General features: G+C 41.5%; 1 protein-coding gene and 1 long non-coding RNA gene across 6 annotated transcripts in view; one reads left to right on the top strand and one right to left on the bottom strand.

Annotated features, from left to right (window-relative positions):
* The window catches only part of LOC310880182, a 125,672-nt gene extending 125,275 nt beyond the window's left edge, over positions 1-397 (bottom strand). For 3 of the 5 annotated variants that reach the window (XR_014571514.1, XR_014571515.1, XR_014571516.1), the window contains exon 1: positions 253-396. This is a non-coding gene — a long non-coding RNA (uncharacterized lncRNA). Of the gene's footprint in view, positions 1-252 lie in introns of all 5 variants that reach the window. The other 2 variants (XR_014571513.1, XR_014571517.1) reach the window with 2 other exon arrangements.
* The window catches only part of MDFIC2 (MyoD family inhibitor domain containing 2), a gene marked incomplete at its 5' end in the record, with an annotated part of 43,123 nt that overhangs the window by 26,709 nt on the left and 1,453 nt on the right, over positions 1-14,961 (top strand). Inside the window, one exon of the mRNA XM_083795611.1 lies at positions 12,187-12,408. Coding sequence (XP_083651737.1) covers positions 12,187-12,408 — 222 coding nt within the window. The remainder of the gene's footprint in view (positions 1-12,186; positions 12,409-14,961) is intronic.

Genomic DNA, 14,961 nt, shown 5'->3' with positions numbered 1-14,961 from the left:
TGGAGTACAATGATGTTTTTTTAAACAAATAAACAAACTCAGCCTCATGACCATTTTCTTCTGAAAATTGAGTGAGAGCCTCAAAGGGCCAGCCTATAAGCCACAAAACTTTATTGTTTCAATTTGCTGGCTCTCAGTGGATTATTCAGGGATCAGGCAAACCCCCAAGTGATACCCAGCCTGCTTACAAAGGCTGCTGAACCTGCATCTTACCAGCAGAACACCCATAAGGTTTTGGGGCCTTCATCTTACCTTTATTTACCTGCTGAAGAAGGAGAATTAGCCGTGGCCCCCTTCCTCCTTCCCTAGCTGATGATGATTTCCTGATTAAGAGCTGTCTAACCCCTCAGTGCCACCTGAAAACCTTTAGAGCAAGGGGAAGATCAGCCAATTTATCCCCTCCCTCCTCAGCCACAGCTGAATCCGTGAGGCCTACCTGCTCTCTTTACTTCTGCTGATGACCTTTAATTGGAGAGTCCCGGCCAGAGCTAACCTGAGGGGCTTCTCAGATTTTGGAAAGGGCCTTCAACAGTTAATTGAGCACCTCAACTGTTAATTGAGGTGCTGCTGATTAGAGGATGAGCACACCAGGCTGGGCAGCACCTACAAGCTGGGCTCTACCAGTCACAGTGACCTGGCTGCGTTAGAGACCACAACACCCAGAAACGTTCAGAAAGCACCACGCCCCCATGAGGACCATTCTCGATGTGGTGTCCAAGACTCTGCTGATGCAAGCAAAAGGCCTACACCCAACAGCTCTACTTTTCTTTGCATTGCATACACATACGCCATGCAAACTTCCTCTGGTAGTTAGAGGACACTGCTGGGGCTTTGATGGGCAAGGTCAAGACAACGTTAGTCTGGCCTGATAAAATATGAGGAGGCAAATCATTCCGTGCAACTCAGAAGTCATTCAGATGGTACTTTTGGCTTTTCCCCCCTGCTTTTGTTCTGTCAGTCTGAAGAGAACAGCTCGTGTGATGTAATTTAGAATGGAGCTTTTTTAAAGCTTTCACTCAGGAAAAGCTTCAGGAGCTCTGGGGGTATAGCTTAGCTCTGAGAAATAGAAAGAAAGCAAGTTTGCATTGACAGCTTGATCCCAGAGAGAGGTGGCTGCCTGCTTGTCTAACAGGTCCTCTGGGTCTGGATGAGGCAGAGACAGAGGAGCAGTCATATTAAGTGAACGTGCGCTGCCAATGTTAAAGGAACAATTACCATTATTCTGCATAGTTCACTGTTTGCTACTGCTATTTCCTTCAATAAAACCTCTTTTCACTTGCCAATTGGAGCTTGTCATGTAACAATATTTCTTATGCACAATACACATACTAAAATGCCCCTGTGTTTTTAATACATTTATAGTTGTTAACAATAGTGGTATAGTGACAGAAAAAAATGTACTTGCTTTGAATACAGAATAGACTGAAAAAAAAAAGAACAAACTAGAGGCCCTGCTCTGAAGGATTAATGGGTGTTAGATTTTGCCTAATCTCAGCGTTAGAGCGGTGACATCTCTTCCATCTCATTTACGCCTAGTTTTTCCTCTCAGGGCCTGGGCTGTGACCTCCTCGCTTAGAAGGGGTTGTCCACCTGTGAGACTTTTGACGTGAGGAAGTGCTGAGGAGGGAGACGAGCTCCTCCAGCGGGTGCTCTCACCTGCCCTGTGTCGGGCAGCTGAGGGATGCTGCCCCTGGGGCTTTGGTGAGCTCAGTGCCCTGCAGGTTGCCCAGCCAACCCTTTGGTCCTTGTGCATGGCCCAGTGGTCACTGCTCACATCGGGCATGAGCTCCCAACTCCTTGGGAGTACAGTTTCTTATAAAACAGGACAAACAGCTGGTGTTAGGGAGAGTTTGGCATTTCACTGAGATTTCAGGAACTCTGCAGCTCTCCTTTGAAAGCCTGTACAATGAAGACATTGTGCTAGCACTGCACTCGCCAATATTATAAAGCCAGGCAGAAATGACCACAGCGGAGGTGCCATGGTGAGAAGAAATTAAGTGCTTGCTCGTGACCAGGCTGAACCTAATATTTCATGCACCCAAATGATCAAGCAGCTGTTCGGAAACCTTTGGAGCACAGTCATGAAGGAAACTTTCTTCTGCCATAAGATTCATGGTTTCCAAGAACACTATTTTGTTCCAAACAAGTTAATATACACAGGGAGAGACATCTTGAGTTTCACTGGTCTCTCCTACACTATGCAGGAATAGCGGCAGGCTGCAGTTTTAAAAACATCCTTCCACTGCACGATGAGAGGAGTGTATTTAATGCTGGGAGCAGAGCAGTTACCATGTTTGCCTTTGCCAGAGCAGACAAGAGTGCACCACCCTGAAAGTACTTGCTGTACAATTAAAAATGAGTGGATGTTATCTGTGCACTCCCAGAACACATATTCTGCACCTTTAGTGTTTCCCAGGGAAAAAAAAAAAAAAAAAAAAGTTTGGAGAAAAGATGTATAGCATGTTATTTCTTCTGCTTCAGATATTGCTTTGTCTACAACTCTTTCTGAAGAAAAGATCAATGACACAGAGAAGGCAATTGTTTTGGAAGTTGTTTTGGAACCTGATCTGCTGAGTTCCCTGGAAGCCTTTCCATTGACATCTGCTGATACTGGATCAGGCCCTCGTGGAACTGGATAAATGGCTTTCCAGCACAGCCCAGCAAGGGCTGCTCAGCAGCACCCGGGGAGGGGCTCAGATGGCAGTAAGATTAATAATAACATGTGCTCTGGTGGACAAGTCCAGCTCCCAGTCATGCTACAGTACTGCATGCAGCTGAGAGAGAAAAAAATGGGAGTTTTTGCTAGGAAAGTCTCTAGAAGACATGACTCTCACAGATTGCCACTCATCATTGTATTTAAAGCAAAAAAAAAAAAAATTATAACTTATTAGAAGACATGTATTTTTATAGTTATATACTATCACATGCCAGTTTACCATGAGTAGAGCTTTAAAGGCCCTTCTATGTTAAATGCTGCATCTTCAGTGATTTGCAGCTCTTCTTGACAGTGCTTAAACTCTCTGGGTATATTTTAAGAAAACATGCTGCTTTGACGGCATTTACCCCCACCAGCGTGCTGACAGCCTCAGAGCTCCTCTGGCATTAATGCTTTGTGAGGATATCTGTGTGACCATAGCTGTGTATAACACCTGCTTTGGGAATAAACTCCAGGCACATAACTTCAGTGTCACTTAGCAAGTGACACAGGTGCCAAAGACCATGGGACATTAAAGAAAGACACTGCACTGTCTTTTCAAGTTCACAAACTCTGCCTGGAGTTGCCTCTAAGATTTCCACTTCTCATTAGAAAGAGCTTACCAAAAATAAAACCAAAAAATTAAAGTTCCTTCCAAATTTAATTGCAGAGAGTTTTAGGTGGAAAAAAAAATCCTTTGTAATAAGGGGAAAAAAAAGGATAATATGGAATGGAGACTTTATTTCTCTTTACAAAAGTTTTACAGTGATATGCCACACCACCCACAAGAAATGAAAGGCCAATCTGGGGCTTAAATTCAGCTTTAGAAGTTGCTGCTCCCTCAGCACATGGAGGTGTATGTGCAACACCACAGGGTCCGGCTGCTCACTGGCAGAGCCTCAATTACTATAAAGGAATTATTATATACAGTCCCAACAAACAGGACATGAATAGAGACATGAAGCAAAATTTAGCAGGAAGGAAAACAGTGCCTGAAGCAGAATTGGAAGATCCAGTCTAGAAAGAAGCCCTGGGGGCTCTGGCACAGCTCTCCCGGAGGATGGTGGCTGTACCCTGCACCCTGCCCCGCACAACCTGCTGAGGTTACGTTTCTGCTGCAGTTCATACCAAAGCTGTGAAGTTCTTGTGAAAATCCAGCGATATACCTGGGGCATATCAGCTGAGGGCTCTGGAGGGCCTGGCACCAAGCTCTAACCCAGAGCACCAGAGAGCGCAGGGCTCTGGGCAGGCATCTGCAAACCATCCTGTGAATGCAGCACAAAAGCACCTGAGTTCTGCTATTATGCTCGTTGGGAGCATGAATTATGTCTGGTGTCTAATGCAGATGATGATGTCTGATGCAACAGGCAATTTTGAATTTGCACATAAAAACCTTTTCGTAGTTTTTGGTCCCCCCCCCCCTTTTTTTTTAGCAAAGTCCATTACAACAGTTCACACCGATCCTTTCAATTCTTTTTTAAGCATCTTTAAATCCACCCCAGTCCCCTCCCCCCCAACTGTACATCCTCACTTTTTAATAGTTAAAAGTAATTTTAAAGCAAAAAAGAGCATAAACAATATACACTGACTCTTGACACTCCATTGCTTTTTTAAACTAGAATAATAAAAATTTGCAAATGAACAAAAGAGTGGGAGGAAGATATCTGATTTACAATGTTTTTGAGATAAAGAACACTATAAAAAAAGATCAATGTGAATAATAAAGCATTGTTAACTGAGTCATGACATTTCTATTCTCAGTGAAGATTTGAACAGTAGAGCTCTGCAAATGAGCACCTTGTGCCATTTTCAAAGTGGGAGGAAGACATATAATTATAATTTTTAAAGTGAAGAGAATTTTTTTAAAAATCCCTGTTAAAAAGTTTATTGAAAAACATATCGACATATCAATATGACATAAATTACTTTAATTTTATTAAACTAGGAGGGGGGAAAACCTCTTTTTGAAGACTGGCTGCAGAAAGCATTCCTTGAAAAGAATTTTCTTTATTAAAAACTCTTTTGCTAAGATGAAACAGCACTGAATGTCAGCACTACCGTATATTTATTCTGTAACTCTTCCAACAGCTGAGATCCATAAAAGAAACATATTTTCAAAACAGTTTTAACCTCCATTGTCTTGATCATTCGTATTAACATTTTTCATGTCACCTATTGAAATCCCTTAAAGGAACCTTTTATTCAGTCAAAATTAATGAAGCCATTTTCTTAAACAGCCTCCAAAAAGTAAAAAGGACGTAATGTTGTGCATTTTACTTGACATACGTTTTCTTCCATTTCACTTATTTGTGTGACGAGAGCAAAACTTCATGTTTATGTTATCAATTCTGCAGAGAAAAGTGATTTTGAGAGAGAAGAAAACTAACTCTGCTCTCGCTGTGTGTGCAATTTAAATTCAGAGCAAAAATACAGCATTGATCAGATTACTCCAATTGAATCATTTAGTGCTTTGGCATTCCTGAAGTTAGGGCCCAGCTGTGAAATCATAGTTGGGGCCAAACTTTGCTGTTAGGTGAGTGCACATGGCTCCCATTTTCTTCAAAGGGAATGACACACATGGCCAATATTTAACTTTCACCTCTTCCATTTTTCAGCTAGCAAAGCCAGAACCAATGCAGGCAATTTAATAGAATTAAGAATATACTCAAGATTTTCCAGGACTTACTAGTGATTTGGACTATATAATTCAATACACCTCAAAGCGCAGATGCTCAGCATATTCTGAAAATCAGGCCATCTCGTATGTCTTATTCTAAGCAAGTAAAATCATAAATCACTTTGAGTATTTTGGCCATCTAACAGCAAACAGGGTGCAGGATACCTCTTCAAAATCATAAGCTCCAGTTTCTGGGCTGGCTGAGATGCCTGGGGGACTTCCACTTCCCAGCCCACTTTGGGCACTGGGTTTGCATTCATTTCTCCTCTGCCATCGCCAAGGGGGCTTGAACACAGCAGAGATGCCCACGTGCAGCAGCTGTCTCCTCAAGACAATGCAGGGTACAGTCCTGTGAATCTCCCGGACTGCTGGCACGGCCCCCAGGACTTTGAGGTGCAAGTGCCGCAGAGGGAAAAAAGGATGCACCCCAAAGCAACATCTAGCTGCCCCAAGGTATATGTAGCTCTTCATTTCAGCTCAAGGTCAAATGGAAAACTTTCCTTCCATCCTTCCTGACTCTCCCCTTAGCTTTCCCTCGATTCCATCTGTTCCTCGCCCATCTCCTTCATTCCATGCTCGCCTCCCTCCTCTTCCTGTGTCCATCTGTTCCCTCCATCCTCAACGCGAGTCAGGGAAGGGAAGTGAATTCAGTCATTCACTGAACAGATTTCAAGATGAACCCCCTCCCTCTCCTGTTCTAACTTCATTCATCATGGTAAAAATTATAATGAATAGAAATGTTGAAGGTGAAAATTTATTAGGAATTGTGTTGCTTTCCTATATCAAAAGCAGTTAAAGCTGCATATAAACATTGGCTTCATTCATTTTTTTTTTAATATATGGTATAATTAGCAGGAAATATTAGTGGAAGTGCTCGGTATGCAGTCCATCAACACATGCCCATCAGAGTTTAGGATCTGGGCCAAAATTTTTTGCTAGTCCTGTGATAGATTTATAATAAGCCTATAGAAGGCTTTACAGTCAGCTGGGTCACTAATTCATGAAGTTAAAACGTATGCAATGAGGTCAAAAATTCACTATTGATAAAATACCCCCTCCAGGGATTGCACCATTAGCTTTGGTACTGCAACAGAAAAAAAATGAAAAAGTAAACCCAAAGCTTCTATGAATTACCAGTCCATCATCATAAATCAGAAGAGAAGCACTTGCACAAGTTTGTGATGTCACATGAAGCCCAGTATATATTTATAGCCTTGTGTACCATTTCCTGTTTCCCTATTGCAAAAATAAACAGTCTCAAAATCCCTTGTATCCTTTTGGTTGACCTCAGCAAGATGTAATGGGCATAGAACTATGAAAGCACCCGTGATACGTTCATTACTTTAGAGCAGCTTGCTTTGCATCGGCCGTGACACCACCCTCCCTCTGGTCTCTCCTACGTGGACAACAGCAGTTCCTGTGCAGTGTGTCCCATTTGCCTGGGCTTGCTGTAGGGACAAGCACCCCATCCCACTTTGCCTACCTGATCCCAGGAGGGAGAAGGAAGTGGGATTTAATGCTCCAAGCCCTATGCAGGGAGCAGGTGGGGTGGCAAGTGTAGCTCAGCACCCACAGGAGGGCCTTGGGCATCTTGTCCAAGAGGGCTAAGCCGTGGAGGCTGGGGCTTGGAGGTGCATTTTCCTCTCCATTCCTTTGCTGACCATTTGGGAACTTTATTTAAGGTTTCTGGAGTGCTTGGGCATGGATTATGCCTCACAGTTCATTGCAAAACTTCCAGCCCCAAAACTTTCTGTACCTACTCCAAATGGGAACTTCTGCTCCTGACAGTGATCCTCTGTCCTGTCTCCTCAACTAAAACTCTCTCTCTTATCAGTTTGTTTTTCTTTTGGGTTATTTTATCAAAGCAAGGCATAGATATCAAAAAAAGCATACGTTCCACTGTAACCTCCCCTCCCAAGGAAGCATACTTGCCTCTATTTCTCCCCAAAGCAACAACTTTTAAAATAAATTACTTACATTCAATGGCTGGTGGTGATTTGTGTGCTGAACCATGTTTATTTACAGTGTGCCTCTGTAATATTGTGTTGTTTTTCCACCAAGACAGCTGTACCAGCTCCCTGACTCTCCCAGTGCTCCCCAGGGTGACGCTGAGCAGCGAGAACTGCCCAGGTAAGCTGCTGTCCCTGCGCACATATTGCACCATGCAGAGGTACACCTGGCATACATTCCCATTGCTGTAAATTATTATTTATTATTATTTAAAGAACAAATTGTGTTCCTTAGACTGATTACCAAAAGGGTTTTTTTTTTTGTTTGGTTGGGGTTTTTTTCCCCTTTATCTCTTTTTTTTTTCTTTTAAAAACGTCCATCCAAACCTGGGGCTTGGGTTTTATTTTGCTCTGAGTCTTTTCAAACCAAGTGAGTTCAGTTCAAGCCTTTAAACTTACAAGTTATCATCCATCAGGTCTGATGTAGCTCTGCCGGCTCCATCTCAGGACTGAACGGACATGGCACTCAGCTCTTCGAGTGATGAGCACATGAGATATTAAATAGACAGGCAGTGACAGCAGTACGTGGGATAAGGAATGGCAGGGAGATCAGCCCGGCGTTCCTTTGGTGCTTTATTTGCACTGATATATGAAGATGCCTTACGGTGAAATTAAGAAGTTACACGTCCTAAACTGCCAGAGTTTCCCACAGAATTTACCATTAAACCTCGGGACTCTTTGCCACAGGAGTGCAAGGCAAGGGGCCACCGCCAGAGCAGCTTGGGAACAAATGTCAGCGGCGACTAGAGCCACAGACACACACGTCCTTTGCTGCAAGATGTGTACGAGTCCTACACAGGGTGATAGATCAGTTCCCTCCCTTTCCTTCTCTCTCAGAGGCAACTGCCCCCCTGCAGCATTACCTGGCTGCAATCCAATTCAAGACATTGTTGTCTTGAATTCACCTGGCTTAAAAAAAAAAAAAAAAAAGTCTCTATACTCACATAAATTTCCATCTCTGTCTTTACATCGGAAACATAGGAAAGCGATCCCAGTCCTCTGCAACAACGGTCAAGGCAAGTCCCAACTTCCCCAGCTAAAAAAGAAAGTTGCTACTCCAGGACACACTTTAAAAATGGTAACTTAAGGGTGTTTACCTCTACCTACCTCTAACAGTCTTGCTAACGCTGAATAGACTGAGCTTTTTTCATCACAATTACCTATTTTTCCCCTTCTAATTAAGTTCAAAGGATGATTTCTGCATGTTAAAAACGGCATTCGTGGGCATGTGAAACTGTGGACCAGGCTTTTTGAAGACAGTAACAAAGTCTGACCTCCTGCCCATCTCTAATTGCAATTTAATTCTTTTACATTCTCATTTAAAAGTAATCATAAATAATCAGTTGTACATAATATATTTTTAAAGCCTATTTGGCTCCACTTATTTGTTCCAATCCCGCAACCTATTACTGTTCCATGCAGCAACAAACTATAAAAGAAAAAAAAATGCTAACCACTTTTTTTTTATGCTGGTCTAGCATAATCTTTATTTCTTTAGACACTTTGTGCAAACATTAAATTGATAAAAGACATAATGTAGATGGACCCACAGCTGAACTGAAGGTAATTGCATAAAAATGAAATGGAGACCTATAATTGTACACTGCTTTAGCCTCTCTCGCACTGTTTTCTGGAAGCAAGGATCTCGCTTGTCATAGCAAGTTGCTTGTTACGGTGATTGCGTGAAAACTTGATCTAGCTGTACAAGACAAGTATAACATTACTTAAAGGGAGCTTTTCAAACTAAGAGTCTGACACTAAAATGTACTGTATTTTCAAAGATGTAGTATGCTTTAACAAACAGAAGAGTCCTTGAATGACAGCTTTTGTTACCCTTTTGTTTGATGGTGCTGTATTGAAAAATTCAGGTTATGTCTATGCCTTTCTATTTCTGGTTTTGATTTCTCTTCAACAGCACTTCAAGAATAAAAACTGACTCGAAGCATGAATAGTAGAAGTCGGTGGATACAGTAAATGTTAGTCTGGCATTTACTGATTACTTCCGTCTGATTTTTTTCATTCTCATTTGTTGAATGCTTAAATGCTTTCTGTGGACCATTGTATTGCGGCAAAAATGGGAAACCGAACATATATATTGCAATTTAAAATATATCCAGATTAGACTTTAGGGCCAATTTTGAAAGGGGGAAATGATAGAAAATGTCATTCTTGCATAGACCTTTCAATCTGACCCATGAGTATTCGTCTGCTCAGCCCATGTACGGCTCTCAGCCTGGACAAGCAAGATCCATTTGTAAGATTGGCACCTGAATACCAGGTGGGGCTCGTGCCTTTTGGACCCACAAATCAATTATTATCCAATAAAACCTATGCACAAGCAGGACACTGCTTCCTCCAGATCCCTGCTACTTCAATTAGCACAGCCTTTCCTGGAGATGGCATGTTATTGAATGAAAGTTCAGGGATAACTGTGATATGACATTGATTTATAAATACTGGAAAATAGTGGTTACTGTATCTATAAGTAAATACATCCAAAACGCATGAATTTTCACATTTTTGGTTTAAGAGTCTAGACAAGAAGTCAGAGAGGAAAAAAAAAAAGCTATATTTACTTATTCCGAGGGAAAAGCCATTGCCAAATTTTTATAGCCAAGCAAAATCACAGATGTGCTTTGTCCAGGACATTGGTTTTTTTACACACAAATGTGTGACCTACAGCCTTTGCACTGCTGCCTCACGTAGAGAAGCCACTGCCTCTCCTGCCCTTCCCAAGTCTCACCTGGGGCGTTCCATCCTCATAATGCTCACAAAACCTGACAGCTATAGGTTTCCAAGACTCCTTTCTGTGCCACCACCGTCTTACTTCCCTTTCCTTCTATCCCACCAGTGTGCCCTTCCCTAAGGCCACCCCATAAACTCTCCAGGAGAGGGAAAACTATTTCCTTCACATCAGACCTTGTCATTACTAGAAGTTAACAATCCAGCCAAAACACCTGCCAACAAACATTTTTATGACAATGACTTTAAATGAAAATAATAGCTTAGTATTTCCTCTCACCCTCTTCAATGGTATTACTCCACTAACCCTTATCCAGATTTTTCACTTCTAGAAATTTCACCGCACGAAGATGATCTAAAATAGCATGAAATCTGACTATGGGTAATAGTTTAAACAAATTGTTCACTTATTCTGTAAGTTGAATCATAGAAAAATTATGATTGGAAGGGACCTCTAGAAGTCATCTCATCTGGCTTCCTCCTCAAACCAGGGCTAACTCTGCAGTAAGAGCAAGTTGCTGGGGACTTGCCTGCTTGAGCATACTTCCCAGCCTCCCCAGGGCCCATTCCAGTGCTTTCCAGATCCCATGATGAAGAATTTGCTTCTTCAAGCAATCCTAATTGCCTTTGCTGCAACTTGTGACTGTGTCCTCTGGTCCTTTTGCCTCTGGGCACTACTGAGTGGAGTTGGGGTTTGGTTTCTCCATAACCTTGGGTATGGAGAAGAAAACAGTATCTAGCACTGACCTCTGCCTTCTCTTCTCCAGGACAAACAAGTCCAGCTCCTGCAGCTTCTTCTCTTTCATCAGGTACTCCAGACCTCTCACCACCTCGGTTGCCTCCACTAGACTCTACAGATACCAGTTATACTCAAACTGCTTCCTCCCACTCAGCAGAATTTTCACTTATTTTCCAATCCACTCATCCCATCCAAACATCCTCCTTTTGGCTACAAGTGGACACAACTGCAATTTCACACTCTATCAATCTTTTATTGGCTTTTCTTTAATATACTGCAGGTGTCAAAGGTATCTGAAAAACAAGAGAGATGCGGGATCTCTCTTCTAGCTCCTTACAGCAGAACACAGACCAGTTGCTTTAGAGCCCTTACTGCTCCCGTCAGAAAGCAATGTTTGCAAAACTGAGGTGTTTGTAAAGATCGATTTTCTGTATATAGCTTAAGAGCAAGCGTATCGCAAGATTTAAGCAAGATAAAAAGTGAGGCTGTGCTTGATGAGAGGTGCAGGAGTTAATCAGCTGTAGATAAGAACTGATGAGGTTTTATCATCCCGGCTGTAGAAAGAATGACTGTGTTTCTTGGCCTCTTGATCACTTTGGAGAATAAGTCAAACTGTTTATCTACTCATGTTTATCTGTTCCTGAGAAGTTCTTCAAGAATAAATTGAGCTCAGAACTCTTCTTAACCTTTCCCCTAGTTGGGGCTTAAAAACAAGCTCTCCCTCTCATTTTTGAGCTGCCTCTCTGGCACACTGACAGCATGTGGAGTATCCCATCTTCTAGTTGACTTCCAGGCCAACAACACAAGTGGGGATGAAATTATGAAATAATGAACCTGGATGTTAAAGAGAGAACATCTGGCTTTCTTTGCAACAAGACTATGAACCATGGCACGCTGGCACATCTGCATCTAGGTACCACCTACACACACAATGTTGGCTGTAAATTTAGGGAAACAAGAGCTGCTGTTGAAAAATAATTGTTTTGCTTTTTTGCATGTCACACATTGCAACTGGGAGATCACAATCCAAATAGATTTCAACTGAGCCGATAGTTCTGTTCTCCTTCCTCACCTGAACCCACACAATGGAACTGAATAATTACCCTAGCCTATAATCCCCCTGGGTTTAAGAGAAAACCTTAGAGTGCAAGCGTAAAAATACTTGTTCCATGAATAAACTTATCCAAAGAGACTGAAATCAACAGGTAAGTAGGGTTAGGCCTCGGAAGTAAACACCTGTAGGCTTGGAAATTCTGCGTATGTTATTCCTTCAGATCTTTGCCTTAGTATCACAAACAAGTCTTTTTTCTCTTAATCCCACCAGATAACCAGCTTATAAATGAAAAGCATACAGATGAAAAGCCTGTGAAAAATATTGTTATGAGTACTGTCGCAGAATTCAGCATCACAGATGCTTCATCAAAGGAAACCAAAAATGAGAAGAAATTGTCAAATGCAAGCAGATCATCCATTGCTTCCCTGGAGAAATGCAGAGAGTTCACCTACATCGAAGATGATGCATCAGTACGTCAGAGAGACAGTGATGGTATGTTTGATAACACAGATTGCATTTAAGCTCATTTCTAAACAACGTCCATTTCAAGAGCACTATGTGTATCTAACTTGAAATAAATGCTTACATGCTGAATGGGAGTTTCAAGAACATAGCCAAAAGCAGTACTAATTTGCCCCATAGACACTTCTTATGATACATGAGAATCTGTAGATGATGATCTTAAATTGTCAGTGATATTAAATTCATAGAAGAGCTTAGAGCCTATGGAGCTGTTGTGTAATGGAGCATTTGTACCTTTGTAACCAGTGTTTGCACGGAGCTACTAGTGACGATGTCAGATAAAACACTGTCAGACATAGGCCTACTTCTTCCCAACAGCAGGGGCTGTTGCTTTTGCAGCAGCTGCAGTGGTTGCTGAACAGATGGTGTGTTTCGTGGTCTGGACATGTCTTAAGGACTTTTGCATATGCAGTTGTATGGACCATTATGTCCAACCCTGCTATTCTGCTGGTCCATCACCAAACCTCTCCTCTATTGCCTACACTGCAAAACTCACACGGGTCAAAATGAGGAGATCTCTTCAAACTCTACCATGATTCTGTAGAAAACTGCTTCTGATGACTGAGCAAGGTGGATGCATGTGGACAGGACTCTGGGTTAGCTCGGTATGATCTGCATTTTGAAAAAGCATATTTGAAAACAAAGCACGATGAAAGGTACCTACAAACCAAAACTGCAGCAGAGCCCCAGTAGCTCAAATGCATTTTTTTTTTCAAATGAACACTACATATTGCTAAAACAATTTGCTCTGGGAATATTAATCATTGTTACCTTTTCAGAAAGGGAGCTGAGCCTTTTTATTGCAAAAGAGCACAAGTAAAGGAGCAGAATATTTGCATTATTTTTTATTAGAGTTCCACAGACAATAGCATAACCAAGAGAAATGGAAGAAAACTGGTTGTGCCCATTACAGACCATGGGCCATGACTCCTGGTAATGTAAATGCTGTACCAACCCTGATTTTAGTGAAATTATGCTGAGTACCAGCACCCGAGGAGCTATTCCTGGTTATTCACACGGGTGTGGGAAAAAGTGCTTCTGTGAATCATTTTTTCTGTTTCTTACGTGTGCCTTTTGCAATAATGGATGAGTATCTTATATAAAGTAGAGTTGGGTTGTATCATGCATTTCATATTAATGATCCCCAAATTAAGAACTTCTGAATACAGATCATCACAATAAACTGCAATGCTCTCAAGGAACCATTACCATCTCTGTTGTAACGCTGATCCCATAGTAAAAGGGTTGTCTCCGTTACATCTATTAGAATGCATTTAATTTCAATGAAAGCCATGAAGTATTTATTCCATTTAAGGGATTCATCCCCGAGTCCAGACACTCACTATTTTCTGAGTTTACTGACTATTGGATCAAGCCTCTCAATCACACACAGGTGAGTACCATGTGATGCAAATAACAGATTTCATACTTCTTAGAAAGCTGAAAGTGAAGGAAATTAACAAAAAAAACAAGCTGTGCTCAATTAATAATGTTAAGGGCTGGATGGAAGCCAAGAGAACCAAAGGAAGCCAGATTTGTGATTGTCACTGCATACTCTGCTCACTCTACTCTGACAAGTTACTGCTTATTTCACACACACAAGGCTAAATCTTGCTCGCTGATGCATGGAGAACCTCCGAAAGCAGAGCAATAGCTGAAGAAAGCAGAGACTTGCTGAGAGAGGAGCAGATCCAAAGCTCATAGGTCTCACCAGGGGTGACCCCGGTGGCACAAGCGAGCTTTGGACCAGGTTCGTACACAGCTTCATCTGCCTGAACAGAGAGCGAACTGACAGTCACCAGACAAGAACAGGAAAATTTAGAGATGAGGCAGGCTAGTGAAATTATTAGAAGTTCTTCTTTTGTGGTAATTAATCTACTAATGTAGAGAACGAGAGCTGAGGTCATTGTTCTCACCGAGATAAATGCAATAATGCCTTTTCGCAAACAGCAGGGAAAACAGAGGAGAAAACAGGAGATTGCATCTCCTTTTATGCAGTTTGTGGCTAATTTATTTTCAAATATATAAATGAATGCATAGGAATGGATGTTTAATTGCTAATATCTATTATTTATATACATTACCCCACTTAAAACAGGACAAAAAAAAGCCTCACACATGCAGATTTTTTGAAATGTGTTACATCCATTATCACAGTTCATGGTGTGTGCTCTGATGGGAATTTAAAAGCATCTTTACTGCACATCACAGACTCTGTGCTGAAACATTACTTTATTATTAAAATCTTGTGCTTTTTGTGTGCTCCCTTTCCTGGATGAGGTCCTAAGGATTGTATCTATTCTCTTAAGATTACATAAGCACCATTATGGCTAACGCATTTAGAAAAAAAAATGTTATTAGAAAACAGATCTTTGGAGAGAAAAAAATGGAAAGGTATAGGAAGAAAATTTCATAAACATAAGATACTTAAGAAGAATAGTCTTAATTACACCATGGACTACTGGATAAAATGATTACATTTTCTACACTGTACATTTCATACAATTAAATGCAGCAGTGTCA

Source organism: Anser anser (genome assembly GCF_964211835.1).
Source record: "Anser anser genome assembly, chromosome: 12".
NCBI lineage: Eukaryota > Metazoa > Chordata > Aves > Anseriformes > Anatidae > Anser > Anser anser.
Note: the sequence above shows the minus strand (reverse complement) of the source record. Positions and strands in the feature narration are given on the sequence as shown.